Below are 20,689 nucleotides of genomic sequence, written 5' to 3'. Positions count from 1 at the left end.
CGCTGACAGTATAGCGGTGGTCCACGGGACAAGTTGTATTTAGCTGTTCTGATTGACTCGAGACAAGTATTTAAAAGTGTTCCACTTCACCTTCGCATCGTCCAGTATCGGCATTTTTCCGGTACCCAGGCGAACAACCGCCGTTTGAGACCGGCACGCAGCTGAAAGAGCCGACGCCGTTGACGCAGATCTCGCCGCTGGCGCAGCTACTCAGTCCTTCGGCACACTCGTCCACGTCTGAAACACCGAGAAACATTTGCTTCCAGCTTTCTCTAAGGCCAGATCAGAAAATTATTTTTTCACACGTCTATCTAAATAATGGGGACGACCGCATTCGAGTAAGTTGCACAAGGCAAAAGTGCCTGAAATCTAACATAGACGTCCGGTACAGAAACCGTAAGGGGCTACAGACGTTTTGATCCTGGCAGCGATGACCAAAAGGCTCAAAGGCAGTTTTGTTCACACAGTTATATTGCATTCCCGTGCACGCTTCCAAAGAAGGATAATAGCGTGAATGCTCGGGAACACTGTAGCTCGTGTGAGGTATTCTAATGCATTTCTCGAAAGGCAGGGAAAACAACGCACACCATACACTCGTAAGCACGGTGGTTTGCGAATGGTGGGTCTGCTTCTCAAAAACACGTATGAGCTGAGCGCACTGTAAGCGCGCTTCCTGGAAGGAGCTCTTGAGAGAGTCAGTGCATGCGTTATGTGATGTAGTAAATATTTTTATGAACGTGGTTCTTTAAAGCAAGAGGTGAACTTAATCACCGAACGACATGGTCATTCCTTTTTTCTTGTGATCAGCTCTTCCAAGTTGTTTAAATTAAGTTGTTTAAAACACGTAATCTTTTCGTTACGAAAGAAAACGTGAAGCAAGAAACGTGTTGCCAGAATAAACGTTGTAATAAGCCTTTTAATCTCGCTGAAGTATCTTTTTTCAACAATCCTTTGATTTGGGTGAGTTGGTTCATCTTGACAGTGTTATTAAAACGCGCTAGAGAGGGAGACACGAATTTTCCTTTGCTCTTCCCTTCCTCAGGAACAGAAGATTGACCCGCCACGGTGGTCTAGTGGTTATAGGCGCTCGACTGCTGACCCGAAGGTCGCGGGCATCGAATCCCGGCTGCGGCGGCTGCATTTTCGATGGAGACGGAAATGTTTGAGGCCCGTGTACTTAGATTTAGGTGCACGTTAAAGAACCCCAGGTGGTCGAAATTTCCGGAGCCCTCCACTACGGCGTCTCTCATAATCATAACGTGGTTTTGGGACGTTAAACCCCAGATATTATTAGGAAAAGAAGATCAAGCACGAGGCGTGAAAGAGTTTTCGTGAGGAAAGTAGGTGATAAGTGCGTCAGCTGTTCCACTTTAGCATTAGAGGAAAAAGTAAAAGTGGCATTTCTTTCGAGGAATAGCGTGACGTTAATGGATTGATTACACAATGTCTTGTTTGAACTGATTGACATATATACTTAGAGTCGTCTGTAAGTTTTTTTTTAAGTACAAGTAAATTCTATACTTGTAAATCATATGAGATTATAATATTTTGTATGACGATGTGTACCTGATCAGAAGAGCCCAAATACGTGACCCTTTCAAGTAAACGCCAGTTGGACGTTTAGCGTCAGACTTGTCGTCTGTGGCGCCTTTTATGAACACTGCCTTTTTTTCGCACATTCTCGGTTCTCTTCGATGTTTGCAATGTGGTGTCTGTGCAAGAGGTTTACGCTGACGCTTCGCGAGTTGTTTCTTTCTTCGTGGCATAGTTTCCGGTCGCTTCTAACTCCGTTGGTATTGGTTGGTCAACCACGGGCCTCCGAAAGTGAAACCTTATCAGCGGCGATCCCAAAGCGACCAAGGGCAGAAGCTGTGCAGGGTATAATCATAGCGTAGAGCAGAACGTGGCCTTGTCATGCAGGATAACCCAGAAGGGCGAGTCAGCAGCCTCATGCGATGTTGCGAAGGCGGGAGGCAGCTATGAGAGGGCCTAGATGAGCAGCGACGCGCTCTCACGCGGGATCGAAGCCCGATCCAAGTGCTGCTCGCTAGAGTGATAGGCGTCAAGAAGCTCCGAAGCACCAAGCCCGTGCCTCACCACCCACTGCCGTCGGTTCAGGACGGCCGTGGAAGCTGCCCAGCCGAGAGTAGCCAGCAGAACAGTTTGCATCGAGGATTGCGGTGGCTTGCTTTGTGCACGGAAGTGGCAGCACCTTTGCATCCTTTGACCTGAAGGTCGTAGCGCCAGCCTTCCGGGCAAGACTGATAGCGGGACTTGTTGACGCAACGGTAGCTGCCCGGCGTGTTCACGCAAAGTGTTCCCCTCTGGGGACACGCGTATCGGCCTTCGGAGCACTCGTCGATGTCTGCAAGGACAGTAAACGAGCACTCATTGTTATGTTCTGGTATAGAATAACAGAGAGCTGAGCTAGTTGGTAAGTATTCATTCTAAAAAGACAGGGCGTGCAAACACGGACACAAGAAAGGAGTCACGACACCACAAACGCCGACTAACAACTGAAGAGACGCACAACGGCTGAAAAGAAAGAAGGCACGAAAACTTATCTGCGCATGCCCATGCAACAGGCGAACCTATCAATCCGGCACGCGTGGCGGTCTACGTGGAAGATAGCTGTTAAGGCATTTGATTTCACCTTTATGCAAGTTAATCGACGGTTGGCTCACGCATGCGCTACCACTATTCTCAATATGCCATGCTTCAATCATCAGGCGCGTTTCTTCATTTCTATGCCGGTACAACACTGCGCATTCATCGAATTTTGGCGTGCACTTACAATCTCGACAATGTAAAGCTAGATTAGAAGGTGAGCCCCCTGTTAGCGATCTCTTATGTTCCAACAACCTCTGGTTAATGCATCGGCCCGTCTGTCCTAGGTAGAAGCGCCCGCAGCTGAAAGAGACCTTATACACCACACTCGTACGGCAATCAGGTTCTTAGTGATTTATACCTTAGCAAGATTGACGAACTTTTGGAAGGCACCTTAGGTAATTCGGTTATTAAGGTTTTTCGTTATGTGGACGATTACTTGATTTTTTGTAGTGGTGAGGACTTTGAAACGGTGGTAACTTCAGTGAGCGAAAAATTTGAATTAAATGGAGGAGGGCTGAACTTTACTAAAGAGGTGCCTCAGAATAATGGAATACAATTTCTAGACATTTCCTTAACGTTCCAAAAGAACCACGTGTGCTGGCAGTATTGTCTTAGATCTTCAAAACCGCTGTTAAATTTTTCTTCGAAGCACTCGAAGGTTGTAAAAAACGGCATCGCCATGTCTTGCCTTAAGTCAGCCCTCACCAAGTCGTGTGAGCACAAAATGAGTGATAACTTTAACGCACAGGTTACGCGTCTTTTAGATGTAGGGTATCCTCGTGATGCAGTGGCCACTATCGCTGAACGTTTAAAGTAGTCCATTGTGTTAAGTCCGAGCATGGTTGCAGAAAGCGATAGGAAGAAACGTGTCGTAGGTATACCGTACAATGCGTATCTCACAGGCTAAAGAAAGTAGGAAATAGATACGGCGTTAATGTTGTTTTCACGGCTGCCAATAAGCTAGGCAAGATTTGTGCCGCTGTGCAGAGGAAGAATGAGCGAGTAAAAGGCAAGAACCGGACCGATATTTGTTTCGTAAAACACACCAACAAATTCACTGATTGCCATACAAGTGTGGTGTATAAGGTCCCTTTCAGCTGCGGCCGCTTCTACGTAAGACAATCGGGCCGATGCATTAACCAGAGATTGTTGGAACATAAGAGATCGCTAACAGGGGGCTCACCTTCTAATCTATCTCTACATTGTCGAGATTGTAAGTGCACGCCAAAATTCGATGAATGCGCAGTGTTATACTGGCATAGAAATGAAGAAACGCGCCTGATGATTGAAGCATGGCATATCGAGAATAGTGGTAGCGCATGCGTGAGCCAACCGTCGATTAACTTGCATAAAGGTGAAATCAAATGCCTTAACAGTTATCTTTCACGTAGACCGCCACGCCTGCCGGATTGATAGGTTCGCCTGTTGAATGGGCATGCGCAGATAAGTTTTCGTGCCTTCTTTCTTTTCCGCCGTTGTGCGTCTCTTCAGTTGTTAGTCGGCGTTTGTGGTGTCCTGACTTCTTTCTTGTGTCCGTGTTTGCACGCCCTGTATTTTTAGAATGAATGTTTTGGTAACTTGCACTTCGGGAATGTTAAACGCGTTGTTCGGTTTTTGTAAGCGTTTGCATTCGTAAATGCGCGGCAAATTAGGCGCGTAGCCAGTGGTTTGCGTCCGACCTTCCTTTAGGTATGTTCGTGCGTGCGTGCGTGTGTGTGTGTGTGTGTGTGTGTGTGTGTGTGTGTGTGTGTGTGTGTGTGCGCGTATATACATGTAAGGATTGTAAAAACTTCGGAGGGGGGGGGGGGTTGAACCACCCTAACCAACCCCCTGGTTACATCACTGCGCTAAACACATGTGAAACAAGAGATGGACAATGTTACGATCCGCATGGCAATGCTACTGATGTGAAATGCAGGGTCTCAGCAGGCATTTAATTTCATACGTTCACAGCTTAGTTGTTCATAAAAGCGCCGAGAGAGATGTTGCCAATAAAATAACTCGTTATGAAATTTCGAAAGTGTACAGACAAGAAAACTATGAGAGGAAAATGCTTCATATAACCTCATTTACAACTCCAGAAGTTGAAAGCTTCCCCGCATTCGGGAATATGATACGGAAAAAGCGCAGCGCGTGACCTTAAATACTTTAAGCAGCGAAATATGATGGAGTTCGCAAATTCGCTGATAACATTTCAAAGATAGAGACAGTGAGATGATGGTATATGACCGATGTACTTCTGACCATAACTTGATTTTCATTATATCAGGTTCTGCAGTATTATAACTGCGATGATCCCGCTGATGGCGTTATGAGAAATGACCCGATCTCGGAAACCATGCAACTCGCTGTCGTATACGACTGATGAGGATCGCAAGCATGCCTTCCACGGCTTCCTGATATGATGGGCAGCCATGATATTGCTATGCTACCGAGTAATTCGCAAAGCAAGAAACAGTTTCAGAGCACATAATTAACTGCATAGATTTCAAAATGTGATTTCCGCATTGAATAAAGCTAAACAACGCTTTCGGTGAGACAGCGAAAGGTATTCAGGACGACGAGCTGTTCTGCAGTCTAGATTATAAGCACATGCCTTCGAATCAAGTTGAAAGAGCTAGCGCAGATTTCCAGATAAAGCTCACCAATGCAAGAGCGGGTGTTCCTGTCCATGCGGTATCCCTCCGGACAGAGATTTCTATCCCGGCAGATGAAGCCGCCTTCGGTGTTGACGCAAGTTTGCGTGGAGAAGCTGCAATTGTGCGTGCCTTCCCGGCACTCGTCCGTGTCTGGGTTAAGCGAAAGAAAAAATAATTTTATTAAACTTAGAGGCCGCTTAAGCTTGGCATTTAAGAGTGGAACGCGATAGCGTAAACGGGTTCCGTTCGCAACGCCTTCTCGTGCGCTGGCCATGCATCGCTTCACGGTGGGCACCTCAACCGTGCCGCAAAGAAACACCTGACAGCCACGCAGAATGCCTAGATATGATTTCGGTTCGAACTTCAGATTTTAACGCGACAGCGTTAAAGAGCTCATTTTGCAGAAATTCCAGCGTCGGTGTCGGCGTCATTGGTACTGAGCAACGAATATGCGTTTTCCGTCAGCGAAAATTCGAGATAGATGCAAATAAATAAATTATTAATTATAAAAATCTTCGGTTAGAGTGGGAATCGAACCCAGTACTTCTGCGTGACAGGCAGTTATTCCACCACAGAGCCATGCCGGTGCTTGAATCTCTTTCGAAAAAAAAAAAAAAAAACATACGAATGTCACGTAGTGCGAAGAGACTCCTTCACGCACGTAATATTGCGTGGAAGAAGCGTAGAATTGCACCAGGCGTCAGAACTTGTGAATTGCGCAACAAGTGGTTGGTCTAAAGGCTTACTGATTACAAAGCACGAAGAGATAATTAATCATCATTATCAGAAGCAGCACCAACAAAGTGTGCAGGCACGCGCGTTGGTTTACGGACGCGTAGTCGGTACTTAGCCAATTCGCAAAAGGAAGAATTATAAGAATTATGGCGTAGTGGGCACTTCGCAACTGCACTTCCAGTAGCCATTCTAGGATACTTTGAAACGGCCAATGTTACGCGCACAGGCGTACGTTTCCCTGCGGCATGGTCGAGGTGACCACAGAGACGCGACGCTATTGGCCGCGAGATCGAGCAGAGTCGGCACCTAGCGGTGAGCGGACAAAACTCCGTGGTATGGATCGCTCCTTGCGTCGTCTGCTAGCCGCACCGTGTTCGCATGTGTGCGCACGTCATGCACGTCCTCAGAGACGGCTTATTTCATTGTGCTAGCACAGTATCAAATGCTTGTACGATATGCCTACACGATATACACAGGCATTTCGCCTTCCGAGACTTGTATGGACTCTTACAAGTGAGTGCATGCACGCGTCGGTATGGTGCTAGGTGTAATTATCATACCGTCCATTCGCCAAAATTATTTCAATGTGGTGCCACTTTGTCGTTCAAGCAGATCACATAGTGCACTTGGCGTCGTCCTAAACGAAAGGAGTGCTAAGTATCGAGGTGTCAATGCAGAATTTTAGCGACATCCGTCTCATAAAGTGTTGGCGATTTCGAAATCCTTGTGATATCGTAAAGCATGAACTAGCGTCTGCAGAGGCCGGTTAGCGGTAAAAAAGACCTGAAGCCATGCATTCCTATAACAGTACGCGTATTCATTCAAATAGAAAAGCACGGTGCACAAAGTTCTACTTCATCTAATTACGCAGAAATACAGGCTCTCTTTTTTGTAGCCGCTAGAGCAAGAAGTAAGTACTTAATTGGCTCAGTCGCGCAACACTATTTATAATGTGGTATAGGCGAAACACAATTTAAACACGTGCAAATAAAGCAAGAAAAAACATCGAGCAAAACACTAATGCGACCGAAGGCCAGTACCCCATTGATTAGCAGATTGCGCTTCTCTCACACGTATAGAACGTTCAGGCCAGTTTCGTGCATTCATGTGGCAATGGAGGGCGTATACATCACCATTAGGCTGAAGTCAACGCGCTTTATTCGCCGACAATCGACTCAAACCGCCTGCGGCGAAGCGCCGCTGCGTACATTTGTAAAAGCGCCGCCGACCGCCTATCCACACAAACGCGGCGACTGGTGCTGCCACCTATAGCCCGATCTCGCGGCGAATAGGCTAGCGATTGAGATGCGCACGGGGCCCGATTACGCTATCGCGTTCTACTCTTGAAGGCAAAGTTCAAGCGTCCTCCAAGGTTTTTTTTTTTTTTATTATTCCCTCACGTACAACGCCACCATCGCCGGAATTTCTGCGACACTGGCTCTGTAACGCTGACGCGTCAACAAAACGCGCGCAGCAATCAGTGAATCGGAGTGTTGAAGATGTGATACTTGGGCGAAATACTCTTTGCTTAGCAGTACCAATCAATTTCATGAAAATGGCACAAAGTAACGGCACTGGTACAAGGCACCATTTTCTGGCATTAACTGATTTAGCCCTACCTTTCTATTTTTCCTAAAATATTTTCCGTGAAGTCCTTGTCTAGTAAAATTCACCGCGCAGGGCCCGGCGCAAGAAAGCAGGCGCATAGGTGGAGGTATACAGTTGCGACCACGCTTAGCGTGAACACGGGAGCGCGTGCAGCACGGTGCTATCGGTGATGCCTACCTATACCAACCACCGATGCCTGCCTATTACCGATGCGCATGCGAAGTTCGGTTTAGGTGTGGTTATTTTTCTGCCGCGTGCATCACGTCATCAGTGAACGTCTTCGACGAAGGCGCGCTCAGATGACGTGGTGCGCGCGAAGTTATGATAGTGTAGCCGCTAATGCCCTGCGCATGCGCCCAGATGGGTTGGTGTAGGTAGGCGTCGCTGACAGCAGCGTGCAGCTAAGTTAGTGCAGAACGCTCTCCCACGTTCACCCTAAGCGTGCTCACGACTGTACGTTTCTTCGAATGACGGATTAAATATTTTCTTATCAACTTGCCTGCAGAATGAAACAGAACCTATTCAAAAGTATGACCATTTTCAAGTGAACAAATATGAACATTCCGATATTTGAAATCGCCGACTCTTCGCTATCAAGAAAAAAAAAGTGGAGCAAAGGTGCCGCAAATATCATCCACAGCAGAACAACAAAAGTTTCGCGGCGCAGCAGGCCCTGACGTCCTTCGTGGATATTTTAGGTCCAACTGCTATCAATAATGAAAAAAAAAAAAAACTCCCCATTTACTCCTATGCTTGCGTTCAATGAATTGTGCTCCATAATGTATACAGTAAATGTCGATGCGAAGGTCTCTTGGCTGTCCCTTATTCTAAAATTATTTAAAAAATGCACGATTCAATTTCTTCCTGGCACTATACGATTGGCGTGTCATTCGACGTACTAAGCCACTATTCACGCACCTCTAAAGGAAAATGGAGAAATACGTCAGTTGCTCAGTGATTTTCCTAGAAGATTGCTCACGCGCCATCATTGGTGTGCGTAAGGCTAAGCGGAACAATTATGGTTTTGGTGAGACAGATTAAGACTTTAGCTTCAAAACATGTTCTATAGAGGCATAATGCACAGGAATAGGTGGCTCAGACAGGCTGGCCATTGTTTCGATAGGCGGGCCTATATTTTTCAGAGACGCCTTGTCATTCTTGGCGTGTTAGTTCTAAAGCTGGTCAGTGCTTGACGTCCTGTCACGTGGTGTTGCTGTCGGTACTTAGGATCTGGAAAAGAATAAACTAGAAGCGATGAGCCATGCTCATCTCCTGCCCAGTTACTATGCGACGAAATACATAAGGTACAACAATATTAATGAGAACTAACAGACAACAATGTCAAGGAAAGTATAGGGGATGTTATTTTGTAGTAATTAGATATAAATGGGAAGAAAGTGAAGTGGACGAAAAGGTAACTTGCCGCCGGCAGGGACCGAACCAGCGACCTTCGAATAACGCGTCCGATGCTCTACCGCTGAGCGGCAAGTTATCTTTTCCTCCACTTTAACTTCACATTTATATCCTAATTACTACAAATAACATCCCCTACCCTATCGAAACGTTCCGTATGCCATTCCGATAATTCCATATGTTCTATACGGAATCCGTATGTTTTCTGGATATTTTCCATATATTTTTTATATGTTTCCGTAAGATTGTTACGGAAACATACGGAATTATTGGAAAGGCCATAAGAAACGTTTCAATAGGGTATACTTTACTTGGTATTGCTGTCTGTTAGTTCTCATTAATATTGTATCTAACAAAGAAAAACGAGCCCTTAAAAGTCATATTTCCTTCATTCATAAGGTACATCACGCATGCTAAAGAGACACTCAAGACAAATAGCAATTTACGTCAGAGCGAAAGCTCAATGTATGACAACGTCTAAAACGGCAATATTATCAACAGCAGTGTCCTACTTACCGAGAAATTAAGCTAAATGTATCACACGATGAGCGCCACCAGTGGGACATTTTGGAAGTGATCCCGATGACGTGGGAGGGTCTGAATACAATTAATCACTAGTAATCAAACTAGCTGCAATAAAAAAAGAACCTTCCGTGCATCAAGACACATAACAAAATGCTGCTTGTTCGTTTCTATTTGATTCATGGAAAAGAGAACCTCTTTGGCGTTGCCATGGAGAACGGCGCGCGTGGTTCAAAGGTTCCGTTTTCGCCGAACTGCGCTTCGCCCGGCGCCCTGCTTCGCTCACGCGGTCGTGTCTCAGTGGTAGTTTCGGTATCGCGTACTGCCGCGTGTGTTTTGCGCGCTCGTGAAAGTCGCTCTGACAGAAAGTTCGACAAAATGCCGCATGCATGTGATGTTGCCTGATGCCCGAATGGTGCACGCCGCCAGTGCACGCCGCCGTGCAGTAAAAGCGGGCAACGTTGGGCACGGCAACAGTGACGTGAGAAAGACCGCTTTCAGGCGGGTGATTTGAAGTGCGCTTACGCGATGCGGACCACTAAAACGTGATTTTATTTCAAAATAAGCACTTCCTTGGCATAAAAGTAGCACTACGAGGTTTCTGGACCGCTATTTCAACAATCAACGTCAACTTAAAATTTGCCTTTAGTGTCCCTTTAAAGCCGCATTAGGCTTGACTGGCAAAGCCTGGTAGACACTATTCTGCCTCGTGTGTTCAAAAATTGATCAATAGATTTTACGTAAGACAGATGGGCGCCACCACCTTGGGCAGTTTTCTTATCTTTGTATATCGCGACATGAATTGATGACGTCACGAAACGTCGAATGCACCGACCCAACCGTTTACATGCGTACACGTCAACAGTAAAGCGCTGTTCGTGTATATTGTTAAAGATACAAAAGGCAAGGGTTAGCAGCCCAATATGGTGGCATCGAAGCCCATTCATAAAATAGTCTATAGAAAAGAAACCTTCAACGTAATACTTTCACTCATAGATCGCGCAAAATGCTGTGCACGCACCTTGGCATTGTCGCGTGTGCCGGCTGTAGCGAAATCCTCGTGGGCACTGTGTAGGCCGACCAGCGCCGTGGCTGACGTCGCGTGTCTTGCAGTGGAAGCCGCCGTCCGTGTTCACGCAGAGCGCCGCCGAGCCGCAGGTGTGGCTGCCTTGCGAGCACTCGTCGATGTCTGGCAAGCCAGGGACGGTGCGCAAAGCACACATTCATTATTTGTACGACGATCGCACGCTTTTCCGGCAAGTGCAGTCGCCAGTTATGAGTTAGGTGGTTCTGTCAAATGGGAGAATTGAAGTTCTTCATGCGAAGAACCCATCGCCGCTATGAGATTTAGAAAAAGCGGCCTCTAGTAATTATTGTGTCGTAATGAAATTCAACCAATTTCGACGGCGAAACCGAAGCCGAAGCACCGATGAGCGCAGCAAGCAGACGACCAGAATGATGTCACTGGTCAAGACAACGACTATACAGAGGTGTAGTTCTTCCGCATTCGTTAACGTATACATGTGCGCCATGCGTGCTATAATTGCAAGCGCAGCCCGCACACCCACACAACGACGTCGGTCGATATAGCGACGCTCAAGCATTCTGGACATCTCAGATGAATAGGGTAGTTGCGCTCTTCCGGGTTTCAGTTTCGGTTTCGCCGCTGAATTTATTTGAATTTCATTACTTCGCAGTTATTACTACAGGCCGCTTTTTCAAAATCTCAAAGCTGCGTTGGATTCTTCGCATTAAGAACTTCAAGTCTCCCATTTCACATAACCGCCCAACTACACTAATAAATGTTAATTATTTAAATGTCTTAATTGCTGTCCCAAATGATGTCTTTAGCCATCTTAAGACGCCTGCCGCTACAGAAAAAGCAATTCTGAAGACAGCGAACACACACAAGGTTTTCTGATTTTTTAGAATTTTCGACACATTTCTGGAAACACCTGGTATACGCTAACGCAGGGTTGAAGAGTTGAGGTGACGCTCTATATTTGAGGGATAACCAAGTGATCACCCGCATGTTACGAATATTCTTTCCATTCATTCATTCATTCATTCATTCATTCATTCATTCATTCATTCATTCATTCATTTGGGCAATACATTGTTGGGCAACGCTGTAGTGCCAACCTCGGCTCGGATGTCAGGTGGAGCTCAGATCAACGTACGCGCCTTTTCATGCGCATCTTGCTGTATACGTGTCGGTTATTCTATCCTTTTGCGCCCAACGATTTTTGTTTTCTTATCTCTCTGTTTTCCTGCTACACACGAACCACCAGACGTATGCTAGTTGCTGTACTTGAGGTGTTTGTTAAGTGAGCCCGCAAAACAGTGATGTAACACTTCAGTCATGCAGATCATACAGATGTTCAGTCATACAGACCTAGCTTCTGAACTCTTGAAGCACGTTTAAGCAAAGTGCACAGGCATGTATGTGTCTGAATTCGCTGTATACTGAATCGCTCGCTTGCCGGCACAGATATTTGGAGTCAATGCTACTCGTTTGGGCGTTTACATACAGCTCATATTATGCTGCGTAGTAAAGTACTCTGGAGCGTTATACCACATAGGAATTATTTCATTTTAAAAGCAAAGAAAGTGAATGCACGATAGTGAGTACAAGGGCTACAGCGGCTGACTCTCCAAGTTTCTGGGAGGAGAAAGTGGACGCCCTGCACGCTGCCGATCAAGAAGCGATGGCCCATCGATCACTCTGGCAGATACAAACTTTAGAGCGCACTGATCGACTAGGATAAGGAAACCACTGGATAAAGGGCTTGACGTGTTCTTTAGGCAGTTATTCACGTTCATTTCGCGCTGTAATCAGCACTGAACTTATTGTAAATGTTTCGCAACTTGTAGAGGGGCCTATGCAGCAAGTCATCGCACGACGTAAGCGAATTATGTCATTCGCAAAAATATACAGGGAGAAATCCGCGCAGCTGTCACGAGCACGATTTCCCACACTAAGTACTCGGAGAGACCAGCATACTGCACTGAACAATATCATCCAAGACGTGACGCATGCAGTCGTGCAGTCTGTTCACTATGAAGGCATCGGTGAAAGCGCACGTTCGCTTACCGAGGCACTTGGCATAGAGGGCGTTGTAGCGAAGGCCTTGGCCACAGATCGGGTCGCACACGTAGCCGCCGACTGTGTTCTTGCACTCTTCCTTGAGATCGGCCTCGCAAGCGCTCAAGCCTTCGGCGCATTCGTCTACGTCTACGCAGACATACAACACACGCAAGCATGTGCGGGCGTACATCTCTTTTCACTACGACGCTACTGCGCGATGCAGAATCGTTCGTCGTCAGAAGTATTGCTATCACTATCACTGGCATATATTAACGAACAGTAAGTACAGGGTCTTTTCGCTTATAAGAAAAATAAAGGACGCTCATCACTGAACTTCGTGGCATTTCTCTTAGACATTAATTTTGATGTGCAGGGTTGCGAATATTTTCTCTGCTGTTTACAAAACTTGAGGCGAGACAACATTTTCTGTAACGCTGCCTTTACCTAAAGCGCGTTTTTGCAGAAAAATCTTTTCGGAAGCTATTGAATGAATACCACTTCAAAGATAGCGCAAACATAAAGCCAAGCTCTTCCCGACTTTATACAGTAAAAGTTTATCATCAAGGAGATGATAAGCAGAGGTAAAAATATAACAGTACCATTGGCTTAGATGCCGAAATTCCCCAGTAATGAATCGCATTACTTATTGCATTGTTTATGCTCACTGGAGGCGGCGGCGGTGGCGCCGGACAACTACGCCACAAAAATAGGCTGTTGTGATCTCATAACAGCTGTACAACAATGCATGTTTCCAGACAGACAAATTCTACTTTAACCAAAATCTGGTGCCTGCAACCATCCAAGTAAGGATGTGAAATATAGCTTGGCATATCCCGTCCGTAGTGTCGCGGACGACGGACGCAATGCGTGAATACGCGGCGCGTTGTCACATCATGTGCCGTTCGTTGCCGAATACTTAGATTAACTCCGTTTGGATCCGCTTTAAATGACCACGCTCACGCTTCCTTTCTCCGGTTTACATGAACTTTGAGACTTAACTTATTTTGACGCCAACTGATTCTCAGAGCCGCATGCAATAAGTAACGCGGTTCATTATTGGGGAATTTCGGCATCTAAGCCAATGGTATTGTTATATTTTTACCTCTGTTTATCATCTCCTTGATATGTATTATACATTATAAAGTACTAACAAAATGAACTGAAAATCATGTGCTACAAATACACTACCTCTTTTTTCATGCAGTAAATTCAGTCGGTTTGTACTGCCCCAATATCAAAATAATGCAATGGTGGGACTGAACTTCAAAATTTTTTTTCTTGACTAAAACAAAAGCTACTTCCATCAAACTTTCTGTAGACGAAGGTGTTATGATTTTCAATCGTATGCACTTTTCTGCTTATTTTTTATTGGACCACCTTAGGGTGCTACAGACGTCTGAACATAGGCCAACGTAGCGTTTTTTCCAAGTTGAGGATTTTATTTCAGAGCCTGTGCGCCGCACACAGGCAAAACAAAAACTTTAAGAAATAGTACGTTTTATGGAAACGTCTGTAAAAATAATTGATGTATTTGGTCTACAATCGTCTTTTGTAAAAAAATTCCCGAAAACGCTGCAATGTACTCAATGTTACCTACGCGCTAAGGAGTGAAAAATATAAAGCTACTCTAAGCAACTGTCCTATAATGAAAGCGCGATGCTCTAAAAACACAAAAACGCAAGTTTCGAATGAACGCGTGAAACGGTTCATTTATAGCGAATTTTTCTTTCGCGCCTGGTTTTCCACCATATCGAGAAGTTCAAATGGCACTCACGTACCCGAAAATTTTTTGCCGCTCAAAATATTTTGAGAAAATACTGTAGAACTAATGTCTATATGTGTGTAATGTTCTCAGATTTTTTCAGAGAAATTGATTTTTGTCGAGTGCCCAGAATGGGACAGTTGGCATGGAATGACCCGTTACGAAGTAGGCGTCTTTTCGGCATGCAGTAAAAGATAATTTCTAAGGTATCATGTACAATAACAAGAACGAGCGCGTTGCTTAAGTTTTCTCTGTGTGCAAAAATGTGTCGTACTGACATCGTTCTGACAGAACATAAAACAACAACAACAAGAACAACAACGAAAAAGTGTTCAGAGTGGGTACCTTGGCAAGGCCGATAGGTGCATGTTACTTGTGATGAAAACAGCGCGAAAAACGGTACGGCGGGTAAGAATGAGCGCTTGTGTTATTTTATTCTTACGCTCCGTCCGGTTTTTCGCGCTGTTTTCATCACAAGTGTTAAGCACCGGCATGTGTGTTTCATTACAAGTGTTGAGAATATTTCAGTGACAGACGGGAATATTTGCCCGTTAAGGGCATCTTGCACAAAGCTTGGTCCGCACTTTAGTGAATATCGGTTCTTTATAGTTTCTTCTTTTCTTTAAGACATGACGGCAGAGAGAGAGAGGAGCGAAGGAGAAGGGAAGATAACGAGACACGTGCTTGTTTAACTACCTTACACTTGGGAAAGGAAAAGGATTTATAATAGATTTAATAAAGAAAAGTACAAAGTCTTTCATAGGGGACGAAGATACGAATTAATAGAGATGTAAAAGTGTTTGTGTTATGTGCATGACTTAAGTGTCACGTGCATCAATAACGAAAGCTTCTTCAATCATGAGGGCAAACACGCAGATGTAAGAGACGATGTAAAAATACACTGCCTTAATCGCATGGCTGATAGAATACATTCTGTGAGCGCTCTACCGAGTTTGACAGAAGGTTCTCGACACGAATAACACCCGTCAGCCACGATACAAGGCTAAGTGATTCGAAATTCTTCGAATTTTCATATACTTTCTAAAACCACAGCGTAATCATTGCCGAAAAACAAATGTCTACGCCTGTAACATGAACCTCTAAGTAACATCAGGCTAGTCACCATACTTACAAAAGTTAACTCATTGCTGATAGTGTCATAGTTAGAATATTCGTCCCACCGTAAAAATGAGTGTGATATCGTTATTATAAGAGTCGCTCCACATTATAGTTTTGGGAATCTCCTGACACAAGAAAAATATAGTAATTAGCAGTAGTCATACATAGTAACACGCCATATTAAACGTCTAACTTGGCATTGCACCTATCTAAAGAAGACTGTTTTGTGTTGCTCTAGATATTAATGCAACTAATAATCCTTTTTTTTATTAGCGAAGAATCAAATTTAAGTTCAGAGATAACGTTCGTCACTAGTGAGAACACTCGAAAGTAAGTTGCGTCACCATACAGAGACGCCGAGAAAAAAACATATAGGATTCAGTTTTCTTCGAGCATTCGAGATCATGTACCTCGCTAGATGCAAGCTATAGCTTCGAACTACCATATTTATACGATTGTAAGTCGACTCGAATGTAGGTAGACTCCCCTACAATCGCACGGCAAAAAGAGGGAAAGAAAGAAGCGCGAGAGCATTTTATAAAGGAAATTTATGATGTTGCTGAAAAACAAACTGGAATTTCGGTGTGTAAAAGTGGCTTCAAGGCAGTGCTTTAAGAGTTATGCAGAAAAGCTAGCTTCGCGGCATTTTGAGAATATTTTCCGCGAATTGTTGTTGAGGGTGCTGGTCGTACACGAGAAAATACGGTATTTGTTACAGGTAGAGGCGGAACGTGAGCATAATGTCGTAACCATGCCACATCGTGCCTGATTTCTCGTTTTTTTTTTTTTGGTTTCGGTTGTAAGTCCACCTTACAGCCGAAACCATTTCCTACCGAAGCCGAAACTGTTTAGCTTCGGTTTCGATTGTAAGTCGACCCCCTAACTTTTGACTTCAAATTTAGATAAAATGGGTCCACCTGGAATGGTGTAAATACAATAACTGAGTTCTAATTTGTAGCTTGTAAATTTTACTGTGGAGTGTACACTACGACTCTTCTCATAAGGAAGAGACAGAGCCAATAATGATCACCATAAGAAACGCTTAAGCTTTATCGACAGAACTGATATGAAGCGTTAGTCAATAGTGTCGATGTCCTTGTGCCAATTTACAGGCGTAAATGGAAGCCACATTCTCAACTGGTCTTCCCTTTAACAACACACAATCCTCTGCCTCATACGACCTTCTGAAGTTTGAGGACGGAATCGTGAGAAAAGCAAAGTGATGAAGACAAAAACAGCGTCTTCCTTCAATTCGGGCTTTAAGTCTTTTTGTGCTTTCATCTCAAGAATGGAATACCATCTAACCCAGCAAACCATCCTCCTCAAACAACTCTACACGAGTTGCTTACTCACCTACGCATGTCTCGTCCTTCCACACGTATCCACCAGGGCATTCTTTGCTCTCCTTAGAAAGACACTGGTAGCCGCCGTGTGTGTTCAGACAGCTTTGAGTGTCCAGTTCGCAGTCGTCTAGTCCCTCCGAGCATTCGTCCACGTCTGTTGGAGCAGTGATTGAGTGGTTGTTGCCCTGGTTAAGTGTGCATGGCAGGCTATGGCACTTACGGGGTGAAGCAAATATCCCGGGCCTAAAATGAGACTACTTGCTATTTTCAGCCGATGAAAAAAGAAGAAGAAAAACATTGACCACCGGCAGCCAAGTCAGCTGCGCTACACTTAGTTCAGATGGAATTGCGCGTTTGATTAGCTAATCATCGGTTGCTGCTTATTTAAGTAAAAGTAAACTTTATTTGGGCATAACACATACAGGGTTTGCCCGCAAGGTAAGGCAAAAGGAGGTAGGCCTTACCGCGCTGGTAAGGCCTAGTCAGGGGCCTTACCAGCGATTTGTATAAGATAGCTCATCGTTTTTTTACAAAAAGCTTTTCTGCGCCACCATCCTGCATCGTGTCGCAATACTGTGGCATAAGTTTGACTGAAATTTCAATACCACCCGCAGCAACACCTGATTTCGGTGTGACCTGAAAACTGTGAACCAATCTGTTAATAAATATCTCAATGTAAGCGCGAGACAAGTGCAATCCAAAGAACTACAACGACGGGAATTAGGGAAAAGCGGTGAAAGGCGGGCTAGTTGGTACATAACTCAAAAATGGGGAAACAGCGCGAAGACAGGACGATAACGATAACGCTTTTGACGATAACGTTATCGTCAAAAGTGCGGGAGAGAGATCTTCGAGGCGTTTACTATCTACCAAAGAGGCGAGCAACGCGTAAGTGTTCGGTCGCTTAATCTGCTGGACAAGGAAATTCGCTATCTGACGTCACGCACGTGATTAAAATTGTAACATAACCTTTTTTCATGCTTTCCTGTTTCTATATATACCTGGTTTCCTCAATAAAAATTTTCAGTTGGCAATTAGCGCCCGTCCTCGTGTCATCTTTCTTCGTCCTGTGTTCGCGCTGTTTTCCCATTTTTGGAAATTAGGAGATTGGCACGACGGGTGTATCAGCCTGACCAGATTAACATATCATAGGCAATTATAGACGTGAAAGTGGATTGCGCGTAAGGCATGACAAAGTCCAACTCTGGTCTAACTCGCCTATGCAGTCCTTGATGGCGGTGTTGTACTTGAAACCGGCGTCGCACTGGGGCACATCTCCGCCAGCGTCCGGCAGGGCAACATTGTCTGCCTTGTGTATGCATTTGAAGCTTCCCTGTATGTTCATGCACTGCTCTCGGGTTTCGTCGCAGTCGTCGCTTTCCTCAGAGCATTCGTCGATGTCTGCGAGGAGAACGGATCGCTATGGAAGAGCTCGCGCCACGCAAACTGCACGCACAGTAGTAGCCATAGGCGTGCACAGGGTTCCCTCCATTAGGGGAGCCAACTATCGCCACAGTGCACCCCCTCTCCATTTGTCGAGTCCGGAAGAGAACAAGCTTCACAATTGAAACAAAAATGAAACAAAAAGCGATTGCGTGCTGCTCACAACGGCCTGCCTTTGGTCGCCGGCTTTCCGGAAGTAACGGTGGGAAGTTAACATCTCTTGGAATGCAACATCAGAGCTCCTTGGCCATCTTTACCATAAAAAAAAACAAAAAAAACTGCGAGGCTATAACCCTGCACATTATACAATGACGGGACAGGTTCGGCTTAGTAAATGTGCGGGGTCATACAGGGCGTCCCATTTGATGACACCCCCCCCCCCCCAATTCCTCTTGCTGCGCACGCTTATGAGAGCAGTCTCCCCGGCAGTACTGCTCTCACGACGGCAGAGCAGCATTACCTGCACAGGTGGTCAAGTCATCCCTCAGGCGAAATCCTTCGTGGCATTCGCATACTGGTGAAGAGTCCACGACGTGACAAAGTTGTTCGCATTCATTATTCCGGTCGCACGGCCTCTCGTGGTCGCCGCCTGCAAAGGCGAAGAAGCGCGCTGAGAACATCCGACGCCACTCACTCTGCAACTCTAACTTCACTAACTTCACCATCATGTCTTTTGATAGAAGAGAAAGTCGCGCTTAAAAGATTTATTCTTAAATTTCGCGCCGAAACCTCTGCTCATGAAGTGAGCGTGACTACGTGGGTTCTAAGGCATTTTTCGTACTTTAGTCATATTTGCTCAACAAAATTTACTTAAACTTGGCACGTTAAGGCACACTTCGAGGACAATGCACTTCCTTTGCGAGTAGTATCAGATGATGTCAGCGGTTTTTCGTGACGAATAGTTCAAGGTTTTCCGACAGGCACGCGTTTTGGACTTGCCTTTTTACCTGAAGAAATGTTTAGTTCCGAAACAAAACAGAAGAATGTGTCAGAAAAGAAGGTATACAACGTGTCACTTAACCGTAAAGCTGATGACTTGCCGCCGGAACTGCGGTACCCTTCGCTAGAAGGAATACGGAGATTACTTTGCCGGACTGAATGTTAGTCCTTTATGATTTAAAAAGTTTCAAACATATTTCAGCAGGCCACGCGGACACGAGTTTGGGATACGGCAAGGTTATCAAATAAAGGGCACAAATAATATGGACAAGGAAGGAGCGCGATTCTATTGGAAAGAGCGTAATGCTTTCTGGACAGATGGACGGCCGAATTGTCGTATAGATATCTACCATTGCCTGACTTGACGGGCACGCAACTTCGTCCGTCGTTGTGGAGTTCCTGGCCAATCGGGCATGCCGGCACGTCGTGTCCTCTTTCACCGGGACCTGCAGGCACTGTAATTATGAAGGCAAAATGCTGCGTCATCCATTCGTGCAAGGAAATATAAGTGCTTTTTATGACCGCGGAGTGAATTTCACTGCAGGGCTTTCAATATGAGAAACATTACACCACGGGTTCAGTTGTAGTTCGCAGGAAAATCACGAAGCAGCCCATCGTCAGATATCCGAAAACATGAGCTTCTTTGCCTGTTGTTCATTCTTTGTTTTTCCGAAACCTCAGTGCACGGTGACTCAATGGTTCTGCATGATGTACCAACGTGGAGCAAAACCGAAATGTGTGTCTTATTAGAGAGTTTTAGTATAGCGGGAAACGCTTACGTTAGCGTTAGCGTGCGTCTCAACGCTAACGCTAAAACGGAATTCGCTGCGTGCCAACGGGTGGCCTTTAGTATAGCGGAAGGCATTCCCGCTAACGATAACGCAAGCACATGCGGCGCCATCTGCACATAAAAACTCTAAATTAAGGTGGCTAGAATGGGGAGGTGTGCTGAGCGCCGCGCGTTTCCCTTGCCAGAGAGGGCCCCTCTGCGCGCCGATGCCGCCAGGGGCGCTGCTGCAGGGGGCGCGGGTACAGCCGGCGCTGTCGCAGATTGCCCGTTGGAAGGCTACCACAAGGAAACGCGGCGTAATTTTTTTTTCTTTTCACCATTTACGCGTTCTTTATTGTACACGAGTCATGCATTAGTGAGCTGTGGTGAAAATGCCCTATAAAACGAAGAGAACTGAACGCTGGTGCTTCGTTCCTGGCTGCTACGAAAGCTCTGAAACCAAAGAACTGAATTGCGAAGAAATACAATGATAGTGATTAACAAAATGTATGTTCGCCCTATCCCGGTATAGGGCGCCGTTTTCTTGTTGTTGTTCTTTTTCTCTGGCAACGCAGCTTAAAAATGAAACCTCTAATACTATTAGAAAGGAATGATTTGCGCTTGTGCCTTGGACTTCTAATGTTCGTTGCAAACAACGTGTTAGATATGGAAGCGCGATTACCTTGGTCTGTAATTAGA

General features: G+C 45.4%; 1 protein-coding gene across 1 annotated transcript in view; it reads right to left on the bottom strand.

Moving 5' to 3' along the window:
• LOC119397688 (fibulin-1) overlaps nt 1-20,689 on the bottom strand; it is a 64,820-nt gene that overhangs the window by 37,189 nt on the left and 6,942 nt on the right. Inside the window, exons 4-12 of the mRNA XM_037665111.2 lie at nt 19,572-19,676; nt 18,743-18,871; nt 18,058-18,240; nt 16,850-16,993; nt 12,622-12,762; nt 10,549-10,716; nt 5,256-5,399; nt 2,213-2,365; nt 91-237 (exon numbers count right to left, since the gene is read on the bottom strand). Of these exons, the coding sequence (XP_037521039.1) occupies nt 91-237; nt 2,213-2,365; nt 5,256-5,399; nt 10,549-10,716; nt 12,622-12,762; nt 16,850-16,993; nt 18,058-18,240; nt 18,743-18,871; nt 19,572-19,676 (1,314 nt within the window). The remainder of the gene's footprint in view (nt 1-90; nt 238-2,212; nt 2,366-5,255; nt 5,400-10,548; nt 10,717-12,621; nt 12,763-16,849; nt 16,994-18,057; nt 18,241-18,742; nt 18,872-19,571; nt 19,677-20,689) is intronic.

The sequence above is a fragment of the Rhipicephalus sanguineus genome, chromosome 6 (assembly GCF_013339695.2).
Source record: "Rhipicephalus sanguineus isolate Rsan-2018 chromosome 6, BIME_Rsan_1.4, whole genome shotgun sequence".
Taxonomy (NCBI): domain Eukaryota; kingdom Metazoa; phylum Arthropoda; class Arachnida; order Ixodida; family Ixodidae; genus Rhipicephalus; species Rhipicephalus sanguineus.
Note: the sequence above shows the minus strand (reverse complement) of the source record. Positions and strands in the feature narration are given on the sequence as shown.